The sequence below is a fragment of the Solea solea genome, chromosome 13 (genome assembly GCF_958295425.1).
Source record: "Solea solea chromosome 13, fSolSol10.1, whole genome shotgun sequence".
Taxonomy (NCBI): domain Eukaryota; kingdom Metazoa; phylum Chordata; class Actinopteri; order Pleuronectiformes; family Soleidae; genus Solea; species Solea solea.
Genome location: NC_081146.1, coordinates 10,152,987 through 10,171,485, shown reverse-complemented (window position 1 = coordinate 10,171,485; position 18,499 = coordinate 10,152,987). Strand labels below are relative to the sequence as shown.

General features: G+C 40.2%; 1 protein-coding gene across 1 annotated transcript; it reads right to left on the bottom strand.

Annotated features, from left to right (window-relative positions):
- Positions 1-5,132: 5,132 nt before the first annotated feature.
- Positions 5,133-18,161, bottom strand: pde11al (phosphodiesterase 11a, like). The gene is made up of 20 exons (XM_058646809.1): positions 17,132-18,161; positions 16,229-16,387; positions 14,892-14,981; positions 14,095-14,235; positions 13,928-13,992; positions 13,615-13,735; positions 13,214-13,289; positions 13,060-13,127; positions 12,415-12,507; positions 11,076-11,126; positions 10,766-10,912; positions 10,564-10,671; positions 9,689-9,798; positions 9,524-9,614; positions 8,380-8,480; positions 8,122-8,199; positions 7,970-8,033; positions 7,643-7,717; positions 7,434-7,517; positions 5,133-6,753 (listed from the first exon to the last, which is right to left on the bottom strand). The coding sequence occupies exons 1-20, from the start codon at positions 17,903-17,905 to the stop codon at positions 6,421-6,423; spliced, it is 2,829 nt and encodes a 942-aa protein (XP_058502792.1). The 5' UTR covers positions 17,906-18,161; the 3' UTR covers positions 5,133-6,420.
- Between the last annotated feature and the right edge of the window lie 338 nt (positions 18,162-18,499).

The following is an 18,499-nucleotide window of genomic DNA, read 5'->3' as shown; positions in this document are numbered from 1 at the left end:
AAGATGTTTTAGTGGTTGAATGTTGTGCTTCTGACTTCTCAGGGTCACATTTGGATTATTTGTCAAATAAATAACAATAACATTTTTAGTTTTAAACAAGTTTTTGAAAGCTTTTGAAAGTATTTGTGTTTTCTCGACTGATGGTCTAATAAATGTGTTAAATAAAAGCACTGTACTTATTGCAGGTATGTCCACACCATGAGTTGATATTGAAGAAATTTACATTATAATTGTAAATGTTGTGTAAATGTGTACAAACTCTGGTCATTTGAAATAAATGTTTATAAAAATCCATTGAAAACATTTCTGCCTCAGTTTGCTGTGCTGAATCAGATCTGATACTTCAGTGGGATTACTATTACATAACCAGTGAGCCGCCTGCATGAATCAATTATTCAGCTCCATGTCATAACACTGAGGATGCTTTGATTATGACAGACAGCCAGACAAGGCAGTGCACTAAATGGCAAAGAGAGAACACGCACCAGTCTCCGCTGAGCCAGTGGCTTTGTCATGTGACTGCCGCGAGAGAGCACCTTCAAAAGAGAGAGTTCCTCTGTTGTACTCAAAAGGCTGCATTAATTAGGCTTCAGAAGTATTAGGGCAAAGAATTCAAAGCATATTTCACCCAAGTGACTGTTTGTGGTCATTTGGGGGCGGTCGAAGGAGGGTGGATGTGTTTCAGGGATGTTTCATCCTCTATATCATCCGCTCACGTGCCGTTCACTGACTACAGTGGTACCAGAGTTTAAACAGTTCAGTACATCTTGATTTATCTGTCAGGATAATCAAGGAGGACTGTTCTGGACAACTTATCTGATGACGCGAAGGCAGAGAAGAGTGAAAGTATGATGAGCTATAAATGTTCAAAGGCTGGATTTCAAATGGTTTCTCTCTGCACACGAAGATGAGGAACAGGCCCTCTCATGTCCACAGTAAATCACAGCGTTATAAACTCACCGTACGTCACAGTCACACTGTGTCCTTCACCTCTTTTCTTCATTTTCAAGTCCTTGGCTCTGCAAAAGAACCATCTGGGTCCCAGGTACACGGGTTGATTCCTCACAGAAGCTATGATTACTGTAAAACCCTCTGCTGGTTCTGGCTTGTTTCATCCAGCACACGCTGCACACCTTAAAGTCTATTACAATTTGTCCTCACTCGCTATTTTACATTTCTCTCATTTAAATTCTCACAACCCCACTCTTCGTTCTCCACATCATGTAGTCACTTGTGCACATAATAGACACAATATCTCCGTTTTTAGAACAAATTGCACATGTTTGGACACGTTCATGCAAATGATTCATGTTTCCGACATTATCACTGGCATCAGGCTTTCTGTTGGATAGACTGAATGAATTTTTTTCTGTGCATTAATTATAATTGTTCAGTTATTTACTTCAGCCAGTCATCAGATTAGCCAGCTCTCTTATTGCTTAGTAGTAATTGACGTTTCATAGAGAAACCGGTGTCTAATGGCGAGGCGAGTGGGCACCATTGGTGGAAAAGGGGCTTAACTCAACAATGTGCACTGTGCTGTAAGAGTGTGTAATACTACATAATACAGTATATTGATTTATATTTTACAGACCAACAGTGTCAGTAAAATGTAAATGGGAATGCTATCGATTCTCTTGTGGAAAAGTGCAGCCGTGTGTATATTCAATCAAATCTCAGCTGTAGTTCATAATAAAAGAAAAGAGTTTATTTTACCGTCCTCTTCATAAACAGTGACTCAGTGTTTTGATGACACTGATATGTTCATTGACTTAAATATTTAGTTATGAAACATAAACTAAGGATTTTGACAGCGTGACATAACTTCAGTAGGTACTCTGTGACTTTGTTGCACTCGCTTTGCAAATTTGATCTGTGGTGGGTTATGAGTTAGGAAGTCTGGCAGCGGCTGACTCAACAAAATGTATCATTTTTTCCATGCAGTGCAGACTAGTGTACAAATGCTTGTGTTGTTTTACATTTACAGCACACTCATTTTGCAATGAACAAATATTTATTTTTCATTGATTCTCTATTGATATGTTATATACAGTAACCCTAACCCCAGCACCCATGGAAGGAAGCACATTTTTCTTCCAATTAACAGCGATCAGACACTTCACCTGTAATATAGCATAGTTAATAAAGTGGTTGTTTCTAGCACTCAGGTTAAGGTTTGCTGGATACAAGTGCAGCAAAGTCATAGTGGGGTCTAGTGAAGTGCTAATATATGAAGTGCTCAGGGTTAAAAAAAAAAAAGTTATGTTTTATCTCACCTTTGGTTATGTTAAATTTAACAGGCTAAATTTAGCTCATATTTTATACTCCTTCTTTTCCACTTTGCTGGTATGATTAATATAAGAGTAGGGCCGTGTCAGTTTCGGTGTTGTATCATAAAAGATATATATGCACCTAATAAAATGAATAATCACGAGGCAAACAAAGCTACCCCTGGAATATTACCATTAGTATTGAGAATGCTTATTAATATTTATAGTCTACTTTACACCGCTGCATTTGCACGGCTTTGTTTGTCACAGTCTAGTTTCTAAAAGTGGATACAGGACATTTCCTCTAAGCAGCAGTAAAGCAAGATCTCATTGCTGTAATTATGTTTACATACACACTGATTAATAGCCTCATTGTAACTCACTTTCGTAGGTTATCACAGATTGTTTGGTTTCTATTCTGGTCTCCGCCTCATAAGAAATGACTCTGGATACAAATTAGGTGTATGAATATCTAAGAGGTTATGACTGTAAACTCTACACAAAGTGTTTGTTGTTGGCTTTTTTTTAGCCATGCAGCCTTTTTGAGCTCTGCCTCTGTTTATTACTGTGCCCACATAGTACAGTATGTGGGACTGAATCGGAGTGAAAGTCACTTTGTTTGTGTGTGTGCGTGTGTGTGCGTGTGTGTGTGTGTGTGTGTGTGTGTGTGTAAAATAAAGCAGAAAAACAGCAGAGAAGACAAAGAGAGCAAGGGAGACAGATCAAAGACCATGGCAGAGCCAGGCCCTGTATCAGAAATGAGCTTGGAAGGCTCTCCCTCCTCTCTCCATCCAACTTTCCCCTGATCATCGACCCTGAGGAGAATAAACTCAATCCATGTTAAATTATAGATTAAGGCCCGGCTCTGACTATGGCTTGGCAGCTGGCGGCTGCATGCACGTCGAGCTGCACTGACTTTTACACATTTCTGCTGCTGCTGCTGCGGCTGCTGCTGCTGCGGCGGCTGCTGCTATTGCCTCATCTCACAGGCTTATTAAAATCAACTTCAAACACTCTCCACAGATGAATAACAGGATATAAAAGAGACTTTATGAATATAAAGAGTCGCTTTACAATATGCTCTCTATGAGGCACGGACTGGGTTTTGTTGCTCTCTTTGCTTCATGTATGTGTTTTAACCTTTAACATCACTTTTCAGGTCACAAGTGGGTTTTTGTTTTTTTTCAGTATTATTCAGAGATGCACTTTGTTCTTTTAGCCCCCCCTCACAAGAACATTTCAAAAGATTTCATGATTTCATGAAGGGCTAAAAATATATTGTGCTCTGCTTCACACTCTCCAGCTAAGCAGAGTGGAGTCACTGGACTGTCGGGCATGAGGAAACACAAACACTTTATCAGTTTTACCCACACAAACACCATATTATAGATACCTTACTGTGCACAAACCACTAGCTTTGTTGTTGGCCTTGCTGGTGCACAATAAGATTTTATGTCTGTCCAATTTTATGATCTTGAACGATGTGATTGTCTGAGTTAGAAAGTGTTGTCATAAATGTATATCTGGTCATTGCTTAAACAACAAAATGAATGGTGGCTTATAAGTCTTTTGCACATTACTATATAAATTGCAAGGGCAGATTTAAGCAAAGGGCTGTGCATCACTTTTATTCTACATCAACTTCAATCTATAATAATTGGTAAATTACAAACAAAGTCACCATAGAGTTATTAGTGTTATATCTACTTTTTAGAGCATATAACTACATTTCAAGGGATACCATTTGTCATGGTTTTTATCTGTACTAGTTAGTTAGTTGGTTAGTTAGTAGAGAGGATTGAGTGCGTGTGATGGCCTCGCTGTTTTGTTCTTGTAGCTTTGGAGTTTGTGGACCCGTTATTTTTGTGGCAGTGTTGGTTATCTGAATGAGTTTGTTTTGTTTTTTTACAGTGAGCATGTTAAGGAAACAGGTGGTGCAAGATGTGTTGTACAATGCTTGTATATAGTAAGTTACAGTCCTTTGTAACTTACTAGAGTTACAAAGGACAAAGTTACTAGAGTCCTTTAAGTTTGCATGTTGCTGAAATTCTTCGATTCCCTTCTCTGCTGTGTGATGATCAAAATAGAATTTTGGTATCTGAAATGGTCTACTACCACACTGTGTAGAATGTCTCTACTGTCTCATTCATGATGATGATGATGATGATGATGATGGGGAGATTGTTGTGGGTTTGCCAAAGACCATTTCTTTTCTTTTGTTTACATTTAGGTGAAGGTGTTTCTGCTCACACCATTGGGTGAAATGAGAAACTGTGTTGTGATATTCCTGATTTGAGTTTGTGTCTGTGAGGAGGCCAAGAACGGCTGTGTCATCCGCATATTTGAGGAATATGGTGGTGGGTCGAGGGGCTTGTGCAGATGTTTTGTGTAGGACAGTGTTGACAAGGCAAGAGCTTGAACAATACATAATAACCAACCCATAGAGACCCTGATGAAGAGATGAAGATTAAAAAAAAAAAATCATAATGTGCATTGTAACATCTAACATCTAGCAGGACTCAACATGTTTTTGTGTAATTTTGCCCAGGGACAACTGTACTGTAACTTTAAACTGCATATTATTATTTTATTATAAGATTTACTATAAATTGTGTTGTATTCATACTGTTGGAGTCTTTATGTCCCTTGTGTAATAATTGATGAGTTGTACAGTCAGTAGATTACTGTAACCTTCATTCTATTACTGTATTAAGTACTGATTCATGATTATATATATGATGTGTATACATATACACACATATATATATATAGATATATATATCTATATATATATATGTTTATATACACCATATAAATATATAAACCACAAAAGACCACAAACGTTCAGTTTCCATGCCACAGCATTTTATTCACAAAACAATCTGGAGTTAATTTTCTGTTTTCTTGTCTTCTCTAATAAGATATTTTTAGTCGATTGTGTATAAATAGCAGGGAAAAAAATGCCAATTTTACATTTTGCATAAATATAGTCCGGTGTATGAAAATAATAAATGTATCCTTTTGGTACAGTGTGTGATCGAAAATAGAAATCTGTTCTCGGCAACAATACAGCATTCTCACTTTACAACACCTTCCCTCGCTGCAATGCCATGCAAAGCAAATCTCATTGGGCAGTCAAAGGCATCAAGATCAAGTCCAGAGTCAACATCGAACACGATGCATGCAGTTCCAACATAATCGGCATGCTGTTCAGTCCAAATTACAAAACACATACATTTCAACAAAAAGGAAATCAGTAGCTGTGCACTTTATATTCACACGTTCTGCAGTGAGAGGCGAAGTCGTCCGGAGGCAAAGCTCAGTTTCATGGAGGTTTTTCATGCTGTCGTGTGCAGTTAAACGATGAAATTGACCAAACTTTGCAAGTAAATGGCACATTTAAGGAGAAAGTCCATCAGACATGTTATATATTTCTTTAAAGACAGACGACCTTTTTCTTAAATAAAGAATAATTCTAATGAAAAACAAAAAACTGCAACAAAATATTTACAATAAGTTCCTTATACACTCCTCCATGTCATCGTTCAAAGATTTAGGAGGATACATGGGCACAGGATACAAACATGCAATTCACAAAAGTCAACCTACACATACAGAAAATACAAAGCCATGCAGCCAAATATTTGCAACTGAGGTAAGAAAGAAACATTCAGGAACAAGATCAAGGCTCTGGTCTACATTCATTATGTAACAGAGAGAAATCACAGTGATTCCTTTTTGTTTTGTAAAGGCATTCCAATACAATAGGCTTGTGTTTTCAGGCAGTTTCCACAATTACTGAAATGAGTGGCCATCTTTGGTTTTTATCAGGAGTCTCTCATTCTAATACATCTCCAAAAATGATAGATAGATAGATAGATAGATAGATAGATAGATAGATAGATAGTGGGATACTGCCCTTTAAACAGAGTCTGATAAACAGGAATTGTTCAGGCTCCTGAGTTAAACACAGTGACACTTGGGAGAAGAGGAAAAAAAAAAACCTAGATTCAATTTAACCAGATTAAATAATCATCATCATCATTTCAGGGTGTAGTGCATGTAGAATGATAGAAAATCACAGAGCACACAGGAACAATCCCATGTGAGTCATTTAATCGATAATCCGATACTGAACACAGTGTGTGCATCATTTCTTTCCTGCACATGTTGTGTTACCAGCTGATGCTGGCTGATCATCACAGCAATCTTTGCCAACTCTGCATTTCACATCCTGACAGCACTTGGACTTTAATCCAAACTTGGCATTTTCCATTGGTTTCACAGTCTCTTTGGACTCCTGCTGTTGACTGCTCTCTGACTGCTCATGGGACTCAGGGCTCTGATCTGACTCTGAGCTCTGATTGGACACAGATTCTCTGCGTGTCTGCTGGTAGGAGGAGCAGAGCCCTTGCCACTTTTTCCGATTGGCATCAATCCCATCGACCATCGGCTGCAACTTCCTGTTAAGCTTCAGCAGTGCCTGGTGAGAAATGCAGGAGACCATGGTTGTTGCAAGATGCAATATTAAGGCTAAATGTGACACTTTCTCACAAGAAATTGAAAATAAAATAAAGTGATACCTCAGTTATTACATTATTGGCTCAGTTATTACATTATCAAAGCCTTGCATATTTTTTTTAATGCAAGGCCAATAACGTAATAAGTTATTACGTTATTGGCAAAAAGTTATTACGTTATTGGCTCAACAACTTTATTACATTATTGGCAATTTATTATGTTATTGGTTTTATTACATTTAAATTATTACGTTATTGGCCATTATTACATTATTGGCCATTATTAGGTTATCGGTTGCTACAGGGTCCATGGCTTGAGCCAGTCCCAGCTGAGATGAGGCAAAAGGCCACGTAAAACCTGGACAGGTCGCCAGTCCATCAGGGCTGTTTTGATTTACATTTATATAAAATCAAATCTACAGCATAACTTTAACTCTTTAACACAGAGTGTATCGCTGACGACACGTTTGCACAAGCGCACTTTTGGAAAACTTTTGGAAAACTTTTGGAAAACTTTTGGAATTTTTGCATCACTACGGTAATGCATACCATAGTGATGCAAAAATTCCAAAAGATGACTTGAATGTAACAGACATTTATTTACAATTAAAAGTTACGTCACACAGTTTTAAGAGTTACCCACCTGGAAAAGTGGTTTACAGATCCCATCTATCCAATCCATCTGTAAGGCGGGTAGTTCATCTTTGCGATTACGGTCAAATATGGCCTACGGAGAAGTTATAATATACGGTCATTCACAAGGAGGTCACAGTGAGTTGGTATGAAAACAAAATCTGTGTGCCAGAATAAAATCCCAAAGAAATATAACATTTCAAATGTTTGTTCACTTACTGCTGGGGTCAACTTGAGCTCTGACCTCTCCCTGTCACCTTGTTCAAAGAATTCACTCGTCACCAGCTCTGCAACCTTGGGACATCCATGTCAAATCATTATTATCACGTTTTGTTTTGGTTTTTTTTTTAATTTATATTAGAACATAGACTCAGAACTAGGCAGTACATGCATTTTCTCCTAAATGATTTCAGTACTTTTTCTGATGTGCTTTCATGTTTGTTGAACGTTTTGGCCAATAATGGATAGTTAAATGAACAATGAGGAATATAAATAATGTCTTTCACTACACTCATAGTTCAGGAACTTCGTAACTGGGACTCTAACCTGTTTGGAAATTTTCCAAGGACGTGTGACGGCACCCAGATCACACGCTGTCATCAGCATCGACCTGTTCATCAAAACTAAATGTTAGCTCCTGGTTTTGCTCCTCACATGTATCTTGTTTTTGGCACAGAACAGTTTTACTGTTTAGAAACCTGAGAACTTCTCTGTGTCCGTCATCTGTCCAGCTGAAGCCTCCGGACAGAGCAGACTTGAAGAATTTTGTTCTGCGCCTTACAATGCAAAGAGACCAGAGTCAAACTAACATAAAATGTTCATGTTAAAACAATACATTTTAAGACCGTCGCTACAACATAAGCACTTGGTAAGGAAGATAAATGTATAGAACTCTTCTAATTGTGTGTAAGAATGAATTTAATAGTGCGTATAATGAGCATTTAAAGACTACTCACTCAAAGTGCAAAGTAAGGTCTGTGGATAGAATAGCCTGCTTCAATAGTTGCATCATGTTGCTGTACTCTTTAGAGCAGAGGTTTGCAAAGATGTTGTGACCCTGTGAAAAATGCAATAGCTTACAGTTGGCATTCAGACAGAAAAGCAACCGCGGAGGAGAAGCAGTGTCTCTGCCGAGCCAGTGCATTGGTAAAGTCATCGATCACTGTCAAAGAAGCTCCTCTTAGCAATGTTAATGAGCAAAATGTGTAGACTTTCCCCTCTGTTAAATGAAATCATTAGAGGACACCGTTCCCGGTGATCAAATAAAGCCGAATCAGAACGTCACCTCTGATCACTGCTGCTGTCTAATGTGAGCGCTTGTGATCTGAACCATTTCGACACTTAACCTGGTTGATCACACACAGCATGTTGAAGCACATTCATGCTTGGGAGTCATTCATTATGCTTTGAACAGTGGCATTAAGAAAGATGAAGTGATTAAGCGTGTGCAACGTTTGAATATCTTTGTATTATTGGTGTTTTATTGAATCTCTCCTTGTTTCCATGCATGGTATGGTATGATATTTATCCCCATACAAGGGTGACAGTATGATATTTTGTGATATACTGGGATAGTGCAACCCCCTTAAAATTGTTTCATTTAAGAAATAACCCTCCAAGTAAAAATAACAATGTAATCTGTATACACATTTTACTGATTTCTTTGTCTTGTGAGTGGAGGAGAGTCAAATGCTAACACCCTGCTGCCAACTAGTGGTCAGAGGCTTAAATAACACTCTCAGAAAACATCAGTCATAATATTACTAATATATTGATACATCCATCCATCTTCTACCACTTTATCCTCCATGTAAGGGTTGTGGGGGGCGCTGGTGCCAATCCCAAATGACATAGGGTCAAAGGTGGCGTACACCCTGGACAGATCACCAGGGCCACATAGAGACAAACATTCATCCAATCTCACACTCGCACCTACGGTCAGTTTAGAGTGTTTTTGCCTAATTTGCCTAATCCCCAAATCTGTATGTTCTTGGACAGTAGCCTGTCATGAAACATCGCAATATTTTAGTGTACTGGGATTGTTTTTAAGAAAATGTAAAGCATTTGTTTGTTGCAGCACGTCAAATTAAAACTCCTGACCTCACTTTGAAGGATCATGACTGCATGGTTGAAGTGATGATGCTCCAGCGTGGCTGACGTCCCATAGAGCAAAGCCAGAGCAGAACCTGTCCTGCAGGGAGACACACAGCACTGTGACACTTCCAGACACCACTATATACAGTATATCAGGCTCGAGCCACTTACTTGGCTTGAAATGCATTGTTGGTGCCTCTGTGGTCCAAGTCATGGCACAGGCAGCCAACCATCAGGGCCAGGATCTCTGCGTCGGACAGCACGTCCTTGAAATTGGCTGTCTGTTGAAAGTAAAACGGATAAATATTTTATCCATATATATAATCCATTACCTTTTTCTATTTACATAACAGAAGAGGAGAGGATAGAATAGCAGAGGAATTGTTTGATACAGAGTGAAGTTTGCCGACGTTTGTGAGCACTCTATAAATATTATCATTTGTCTGTTGAGCCTTTACCCAGATTAGCCCTCTTTTGAATTCCCTCTTCCTGTGTGATGTTTCCTCCTGATGCTGTTCTGTGTAGTGACTGATGTGTACAGTGCTCAGTCCACAGAGACTTTTGTCATGACATGCTTTAAAAATAACTCCTGACATGCATGCTATCCTCTTTGAGGTTCTAAGTTTTACTGGCATAATTGGGTGGAATTGTTCCTTTGACGTGTTAAAAAGTTTGACAGTAGAGACTGAGAGCAAACTTGAAAACTCTGCTATGAAAGATATGATCTAAGAGAGCTGGGTTTTAATTTTAAATCTGCTTATTTTGGGCTGCAACTTTTGACTCTTATTTCTTTAACCCGTTAACATCCATCTCCCTTCTTTCCTTCTTTTACTATCAATAAACGCAGGGTTTATTCTCCCTCCATCTTTCTCTTACTGTGATGTTTATACTAAATAAAATATCCAAACCTACCCAGGACTTGGTTTATTTATCCAGAGAGGGGAAAACGTTTTCCCCTGCATCATTTGCTCAACAGTGTTAGGAATAAAGTTGCGACTGAATGTGCTGCAATACGTGTACGTCTCAGGTGACTTGATGTGACTTACTGTGATCATAAGAAACATACACTGGGACACATTAAAGGCATGCCTCCAGTTATGGTAGACCACAGTTCGGTAGTTCTTCCTCACAGTCAGAAGCCAGCGACACAACACCTGGAAAAAAAAAGACAGGTGACATGAACACACACATACAGCATTACAGTACAGGTGATTTACGCATAATTAGTGAATATTTCAGGCGACTCACTTCGTAGTCAATTTTAAACTTTTGCACAACTCCAAGATCCAGAAACATTCGCAGTGAGGCGGTAATCATGGCGTCATTGTCCAAAGAGAAGTCATTAAAATGAAACTCATCGATGCCTAACTCGTTGCTCAGAGGGATCTTGGCTGCCTGTGGGGGAGAGGACACAGCTGTCAATCACACCAGCGACGGGGTAAATGGAGAGAAAAAATAACTCTGCAAAGGGATTACTGAGATTAGATTACATACATCGGAAAGTATGTCAAAATGTGAACATTGAAGTGTTTTCTTAACCGTTGTCTCTGAGAATTACCTTGAGTCTATCAACTTCTACCTTTGAGCAGGTAGCATGGTAGGACAACATCTAAAAGAAAAAGCAGAATAATGAAATGTATATATATATATATATATTCAAGAATGTTGAGACAATCCATCTTTCCTGATGATCTTACATAATGAGGATCAGAGATAAATACACATCCAAATTAACTCAGTTTTCATCCGATGTTTACAGAAATGGCAGACACTGTGTGACAGAAGTGCAGGAGTGTGTGTGTTGACTTTGATGACAGGTGAACACATTGGCACATGTATGTATGAATTATTGAGAGCCACTGAAATATTTATGTTGGAGAAGCAGAGCCATGTTTGCTGAGGATAATGTATCTGCTTTGGTTAGATACCAGGCGGTGGTGCAGAAAACAGACGGAGACACTAATGAACGTGAGGAGCCTCGTTACTCAGCGACACTGCACTCGCTTTCTTAGAAACTCATTCATCATATTTAGCTCATTTCTAAGAACAACTGGTGTGTGAACTAAAATGATACCATTAAGAAAAACAAACTCTTATTAAAATCCATTTAACGTAGTCCCATTGTTGTGTTTATGATCACGTTTCATGTTTGTTTAAAAGCTTTTTGGCCTCAAGCCTTCATCAGGGTGTTTGAGTCAGTGTTTCCCATCCAAAGAGAATCGTTTACTGATCTAATGTGAGTCCAAACAGTTCTCCTACCTAAAGAGTTCTCCTACCTAAAGAGTTTTCAACATCATTAAGAACTCTTTAAAGCAGCAGTGCGCAAAATTGTAACATAAACAAACATTCAAACCATTCATGCATCCTGCTGATTTGAGCCTTTTTGCTCCACACAACTCTCGCTCTTGGCATGTTTCCATCATGGTACAGGTATAGTATAGTTTGGAGCAGTAAAGCCCTGGATTGGTAGGCGGGGTGTGCACTGTGCCTGATGGCCTCGTACAACAGACAACAATAGAGGACGTCCAGCAGCTTGTTTTTTTTCCTGCTCATTTTGTGGATGTTTGCAGGTTTTGTGAGCCGTGGGAATTCTCTTCTGAAACATTTGTTGCTTCTTTGTGTTTTTGATCATACAGCTCACTGTTGCTGTTGCTCCCGTCTGTTTTGATGTATCACAGAGGGGAAAATTGGACACTCTAAATTGATGAATGGTTGTTTGTCTCTATGTAGCCCTGCGCCTATCGCCTATCGCCCTGTGTCAACTGAGATTGGCACAGCGCCCCTCGCGACCCTCCTGTGGAGAATAAAGCGGTGGGTAATGGCTGGATGGATGGATTTTGAATTAAAAAGTGAAGAAAATGTGAGAAATGTTAGTTTTAACATGCTGCTGTGCTTACGTCCAGTGCGACAGACTGCTTGGCCCAAGTCTTCTTAACTTGATTGTACATCATCGTGTTGTTGATTCCAAGTCCACAAAATATAACGAATGCCTGCAAACATAAGACAAGTCAAAACACATTAAGGCCTTTGTACATAATTACAAAAAAAAACCTTTAAACACCTTTATTTTCTCATGTGGTGAAATTCTTGTCATGTCCTGATAGCCATCGAGCAATACAGTAATAACGCAACCGATCATGTCATTCACATGGATTTATTTGCTGGCATATCTAATGTCATTGTTATATCTACAAGATGCTTTCTCCTCCATTCTGCTTCAAGTATTTATCGGACAGCGTGTGTTCTTTGTGTTTTAGACGACGGAGCTTTGATGAGAGAACAGACAGGACGGGAGGGATGTATCAGTTGCAGTGTAGTCTGCTACTGCAGACTTTAAGTGTCGTATATTTTGTTTGTTTTTTCCCTCAGACTGTGTTATTTATTGATGGCTATTTGGACGTGAGGAGAATTTGAAGGAATAACATAAAAAAGAAAACAAATTACAGACTCAAGATTTAATGGAACATAAACATTTGGTGAGATCGGTACCAAAACAAATGTTTGGTTGGTTTATATGTGAACAAAGTTTAATAATAATTAACCTCAAATAGTCGCTGATCTGCGTCGTTGAAAGTCTTCCTGTCCAGACGGTTCAGAATCTGTGCGACGCCTGGAACAATAGACACACACACACCAAAACAAATCATTAAAGCGGTCTCTACAGTCAGAACAAATGATTGTTTCTGGTCAACCTACCAATTATCTGATGAGTCCGGTTCCAAATAGGCACACATAACACTGATCTGATGTGAAACCCTGAGGCCTGGTCCGCCTGGGAAGAGAGGGGTCAGTGACCATGGAGAAACACTGAGAGTTGTGTTAGTTAGACGACTATAAATATCGTTTGAAGACCTTACACAACTGAGTTTAGATCAGAGTTTCAGTGTCAACATTTGTTCAAGATGGATAACATAAAAAAATGCACAGTATAATACTGAATCTTTTCAGATTAAAGCCTCATTTCAGCAATTTCTTATTCCAGAGCTGAATGATCCAGATCCAGGTGAGTACATTCACTTGTGTTTTTAAAACTGTAGCAATAATAACATTTGTGGTCTGTGTCTACCAATAATGTGTGAGCTTTAACAGGTTTATACCTCAGCATCAAAGCGTGGGTCCTGACACACGTCGCTGATGTTTACAGGAAGTCCTGTGGAAGCCACCAGCTCAGCAATACTGTTATTGATCAGCCAATCAGAACACGACAGCTTCTCCATGCTGACATGGTCAATAACATACACAGGAAGTGACAGTCAGGTCCAGGCAGTTAAAATCTAACTCAATAGTTCATCTTGAGTGTCATATTTCATCAAAGTTGCGTAAAGATTTTCATTAATGTTCCTTATGTGTATCTGTTTGTGTGTTGTGTATCACATCCGTTGTCTTTATAACCTTCCTAAAGTCTTTTACCTGATGTCACACTCCAGGTTGCACAGCGGCGACATGAGTTCAAATGTCTTGGAGAACTTTACAACCTTTGAGAAAAGACCGGCACAATCACAGCCATTACATTTAGCAACAAAGATGAAAGACGTTTGCACAAGGAAAATGCTGATTAAAGAGCAAAGATGTCTCACGGGTGAGTCGATGTCCTCTAAGAGAAGCACAGAGCAGCGTTCGCACTGCAAGAGGGTCAGGGCTCGCTGCATAATCTTCCTCACAATCTTCTCCAAGTCAGTCTGCTCCTCAAACAGGTCGTTGACCACCTCCAGCAGAGCCTGAGGCAATATGCCAGACAAAAATCACTGGTGTTCATTTCACAATGGTGATTTTACTACAATAGTTTGTGATATTGTTGAAGGATACATTAGAGATATAAGGCATTTACGAAAAGTATAGTCTATTAGAAGTGCCCAATTGTAATGATTGTATCTGTAGGGTTTTGTTTTTTGTTTTAACCGTGCAGTGTGATTGACTCAATGCCTTGTGGTGTCAGACAGATTTGCTCCACCGTAGCAACAGGACTGTCTCACCCCACTCCACAGAGGGGCAGGTCCCAAGGAGCATGGCCTCCCAGATGCAGGTAGAACTTGTGCCAGGGTCTTCACAGCACCGCAGTGCCATACTGCAGACCCATGCACCACCCATATCCCAGAGGCAGCCCAGATCAGGCCCAAAGTCCAGGGATAGCAGGAGCACCAGCACACCCAAGGTAACCACCAGGGCATCATAGCAGGTCCCACCCAGTCCCACTGGGGAGTGGATCCAAAGGGAAAACCCTCCACCCCCACCCACATTCAAAGTGACAAGCCTGATTGTAGTTATCTTTAACTTAGGTTTAAATTGTGTGTATTCTGAGTGAGTAGTGGTGTGTGTGTGTATGTATAAAGCAAGTAAACATCTCATAAATAATGCACAGTTTATAACATCTCACCCTACTCCTTTCATACTCTTTGCGAGACTCCGAAAACAACTTGGCATTGGAAATCGATATTCCACAGAATGGTAGATACATCTGCAGCACCTAAGTTGAAAGAGAAAGTGGTCAAAGTTGTGCATAATCTACAAATGTTAGCTGTTTAAATGCAAAACAAAAAGACATAAAACAAAGGTTATAGAGAAAAGAAAAGTGGGGATGACTGAGTCTCTCTGTATTGATTTAGGGAGAGACTGTATTTAAAACATCAAAGGCCTTCAAATGTTTTGGATGAGCTGGAAGATGAAGCTATTTTTTTTGTTAGTTAGATTGATGTGCACATAATCATAAATAGGCTGCAAACCTCATTTTGTCTTAGCACAATTCAGAGAACATGCTATGAATTTAGAGTACATTACACAACTTTACTCTGCCACCTTGTGGATAAACTGTTGCTTCTCAGTAGGGCTGCACCATTGCAGGGGTGAGTAAACTGATGTTTACAAACTCTGTGCATTTGCATGTTGTGTTTTTGGTCAAGTGTGTCTGTGAGCATTAACACTACAAAACGTAAAGGATGAACTTTGATTAAAAAAAAAAACTAGTTTGTGGATGTAGGTTATGGTCCAAGAAAGTAATGATTACATGTTGGTAGTGATCCAGATTTGGAGTGTATTGACACTGCGGGAAACTGAGCTTCCTTGGTAGTATTTTATTTGTTTACCTGGAGTAAATCAAATGAGCGCCATAGACGTTGTATTGCTTTGCCTCACACTCAAGCAAGAAGCCAGCACTTTTCACCACACGACAGATTTTTTGCTCATCAACAAACGGTGAGAGATGAAAATGAATCTCTAAGCTATGCAACTGTAAATAAAGCTGTAATACATGTAGATTCTTGTAATCCCATTTAAAGTGAATTGCTCAGGGGAGCAACTGACGCTGTATCCACTCAAAATGTGTTTCCTGAGAGTGGGTATATATTGCACTGCCACAGATATTTAATGCTCCACACTCAAGCGAAGGGTTGACCTCATCTCTTCTTTTCTTTATAATAATTTGCTTCCAGGGGAACATATTGCCCGCACTCTGCAGCCATTAAAAAGATTCAAAGAACAAACTGTGTTTTCACACATTGTGGCTGTGGCTGTGTGTGTGTGTGTGTGTGTGTGGTGATGAGGCAAGTGAGGCACACTGCTCCACATGAATGCAATTTTATCTCAATCTCTGAAAGGCCCTTAATGGTCAAAACAACTACAATAAAACTGAAAAATGACCATATATACCAATATAATACATGTGAATGCGACGAAACAACACCTTGGCAATAACTGAGCAACATTAGAGATCCTCACCTTCTCATCATCCTCAGTAAAGGGGGTGCCCATGGGGTTTTTGTTGATTGCTTGCACAACACCGATGACCTCTCCATCACTGTTACAGATGGCCATACAGAGGATGGACTGGGTCTTGTAGCCTGTTAACTTGTCTATTTCATCACTGAAGCGGTGATCCTGGTGAAGTGGTCACACAAACACACAGCTATGACACACTGAGAGCCCCACATGAACACCTTATTGCCCTGCATGACCCTATATGGTATGATATTTACATGTACAATAATTTAGCTATGATTATTTTGAAAATCCACTTGTTTTAGGAAAAAACTGTAACACCACTCCATGACACATTTCTACCCTAATAGACCTAAACCTCAGGGGGATCTACATCACCATGTTGCCTTAGCCTCCCATGCAGCCCAGGGCCATGATATAATGATGTAGTGCGCAAGTGGCTTGTTGGAAGCGGCAAGAATTATAACGCTTGCTTTCCTGCGTTTTTGTCTTTGAGGACATACAGTGTGAGGTTTTTGTTTTGGTATAATGTAGGTAATTATTCCGAGTCTTTTTCTCGGTTTGTTTGAGCTTGAACCATTGTGCGCAAAAGTTAAAGCTCAGTGTTGGCACAGAATGTCTCCGTTTGTGTTGGCACAGAGTGTCTCCTTCCACCAAAGCAACTTCCCAAAAACTTATTAAAATGTGCTATATTATTTTCAAACAGCAGTGGATGCCTTGATGACCAAATCATTTCCAACTACAAAGACTGAAATCTTCACGTCAATTAAATAAATGTCATCTCCAGCAAACACTGTTCACAGTTTAATGACTTAACTCACTGTACATACTACATTGGCCCGACCTTTGTTCAAACAAAATAAGGTGTGAATATCATATAATAACTACCAGGTTCATATTTACCTCATATGCATTTGGAATGTTTACAGTCTCTCCATGCTCTGCCACATACCCGATGATCCCTTTCCCCCACGGCACCTGCACTTCGTTGGAGTTGAGTGTGCTGGAGGACGGTCTGACTGTGGTGCCAGAGTGCACGTCAAAGAATTTGGACACCAGTGTCCTCTTATGCGCGGGTCCCTCAACCAGGAAAAGCGAACACCTGTCTGCGTCCACCAGGATACACACGTTGATCAATATCTTATAACTCAGGTTCGTCAGGTCCAAGTCGTTGGAGATGTCCTTCACTAACTCCAGGAAAAACTCCCTCTCGTTGGTTTCTTTGAGTCTGTATTTGTAGTCGATGGCGCTGGATGCGTACTGTGGCACACTCACCCTGGACTCCAGCAGCGCGCTCAGGATGTGCGCGGTGGTCGGAGGCAGAGAGCTGGCTTTACGCAGGAGCGCGCGGCGCCTCATGCTGGACTGGGACTCGTGTTCGATCAGGCTGACGTGCTCGTCGTAGGTCCGGTGTGCGGTGGTGGCTTTGGACCTGGCGAAGTTCCGTCGCAGCTCCATGTGGGACGACCTGCGCCGGAACCCGTCTGGGTTGCTGGGCCAGAGAGGGTCTCTGGCAGCGCCGCGTTTCTCCTCAGCCGTGGCCCCCTTCGACGGCTGATGCTCCTTCAACCACCTGCTTACCTGATCACATTTCGCCTTTCGAACGAGGTACTCCTCGAAGAGATCCGGGTGGCAGTCCAAAAACGCCTCTACATCCGAGAAGTCAAATGTTGTCATGGTGAAGGCTGCTGTGAGAGACAAATGAGTCTCTCAAGTGTTGGAGAAGAAGACTTGATGGTGGTGGAGGAGAAGAAGAGGTGGGGTTGTGGCGGCTGCAGACGAGCTTGTCAAAGAAGTGATGTCCTCAACAACACGTATTCATTCACCCCATATATATATATTAAAAAAAAATACCAGTCCATCCATGATCTTCCTTCCTTCAAACACTATATAAGCAGAAGTGGTCTAATATATTCAGTTTATCTGAGACCGGATTGATGACGCCTGCTAAAGGAGCTACACCTGTCAGTCATGAGAGATTGAGCTGAAGAGTCTCTGGTGTAGAAAAACACTGCGCCTATATATTCTCCCCAGAAAAAAAAGAGGGAGAGAGAGAGAGAAACTGCAGGGCATGCTTCACTCTCTCTTTTTATTCCATATACACCAGGGACTCTGCGGGGTTCCAATCAAAACCCAGGGCGAATTTGATGTTTCATAAAAAACATACATGCAAAGCACATACTTTATAATGTATGAATATCTCCATTGACTTATGCCAACTATGTCTGTATGAAATGTAGTATGAATAAACAATGAAGGAGTAGCTATACA

Excerpts from the sequence above, each read along its gene's own strand:
- pde11al (XM_058646809.1), bottom strand. The coding sequence starts at position 17,905 with ATGACAACATTTGACTTCTCGGATGTAGAGGCGTTTTTGGACTGCCAC. Across the intron at positions 16,388-17,131 it reads ACATTCCAAATGCATATGAG|GATCACCGCTTCAGTGATGA; the intron begins GTAAATATGAAC and ends CCACTTCACCAG. Across the intron at positions 9,615-9,688 it reads AACAATGCATTTCAAGCCAA|GACAGGTTCTGCTCTGGCTT; the intron begins GTAAGTGGCTCG and ends GTCTCCCTGCAG.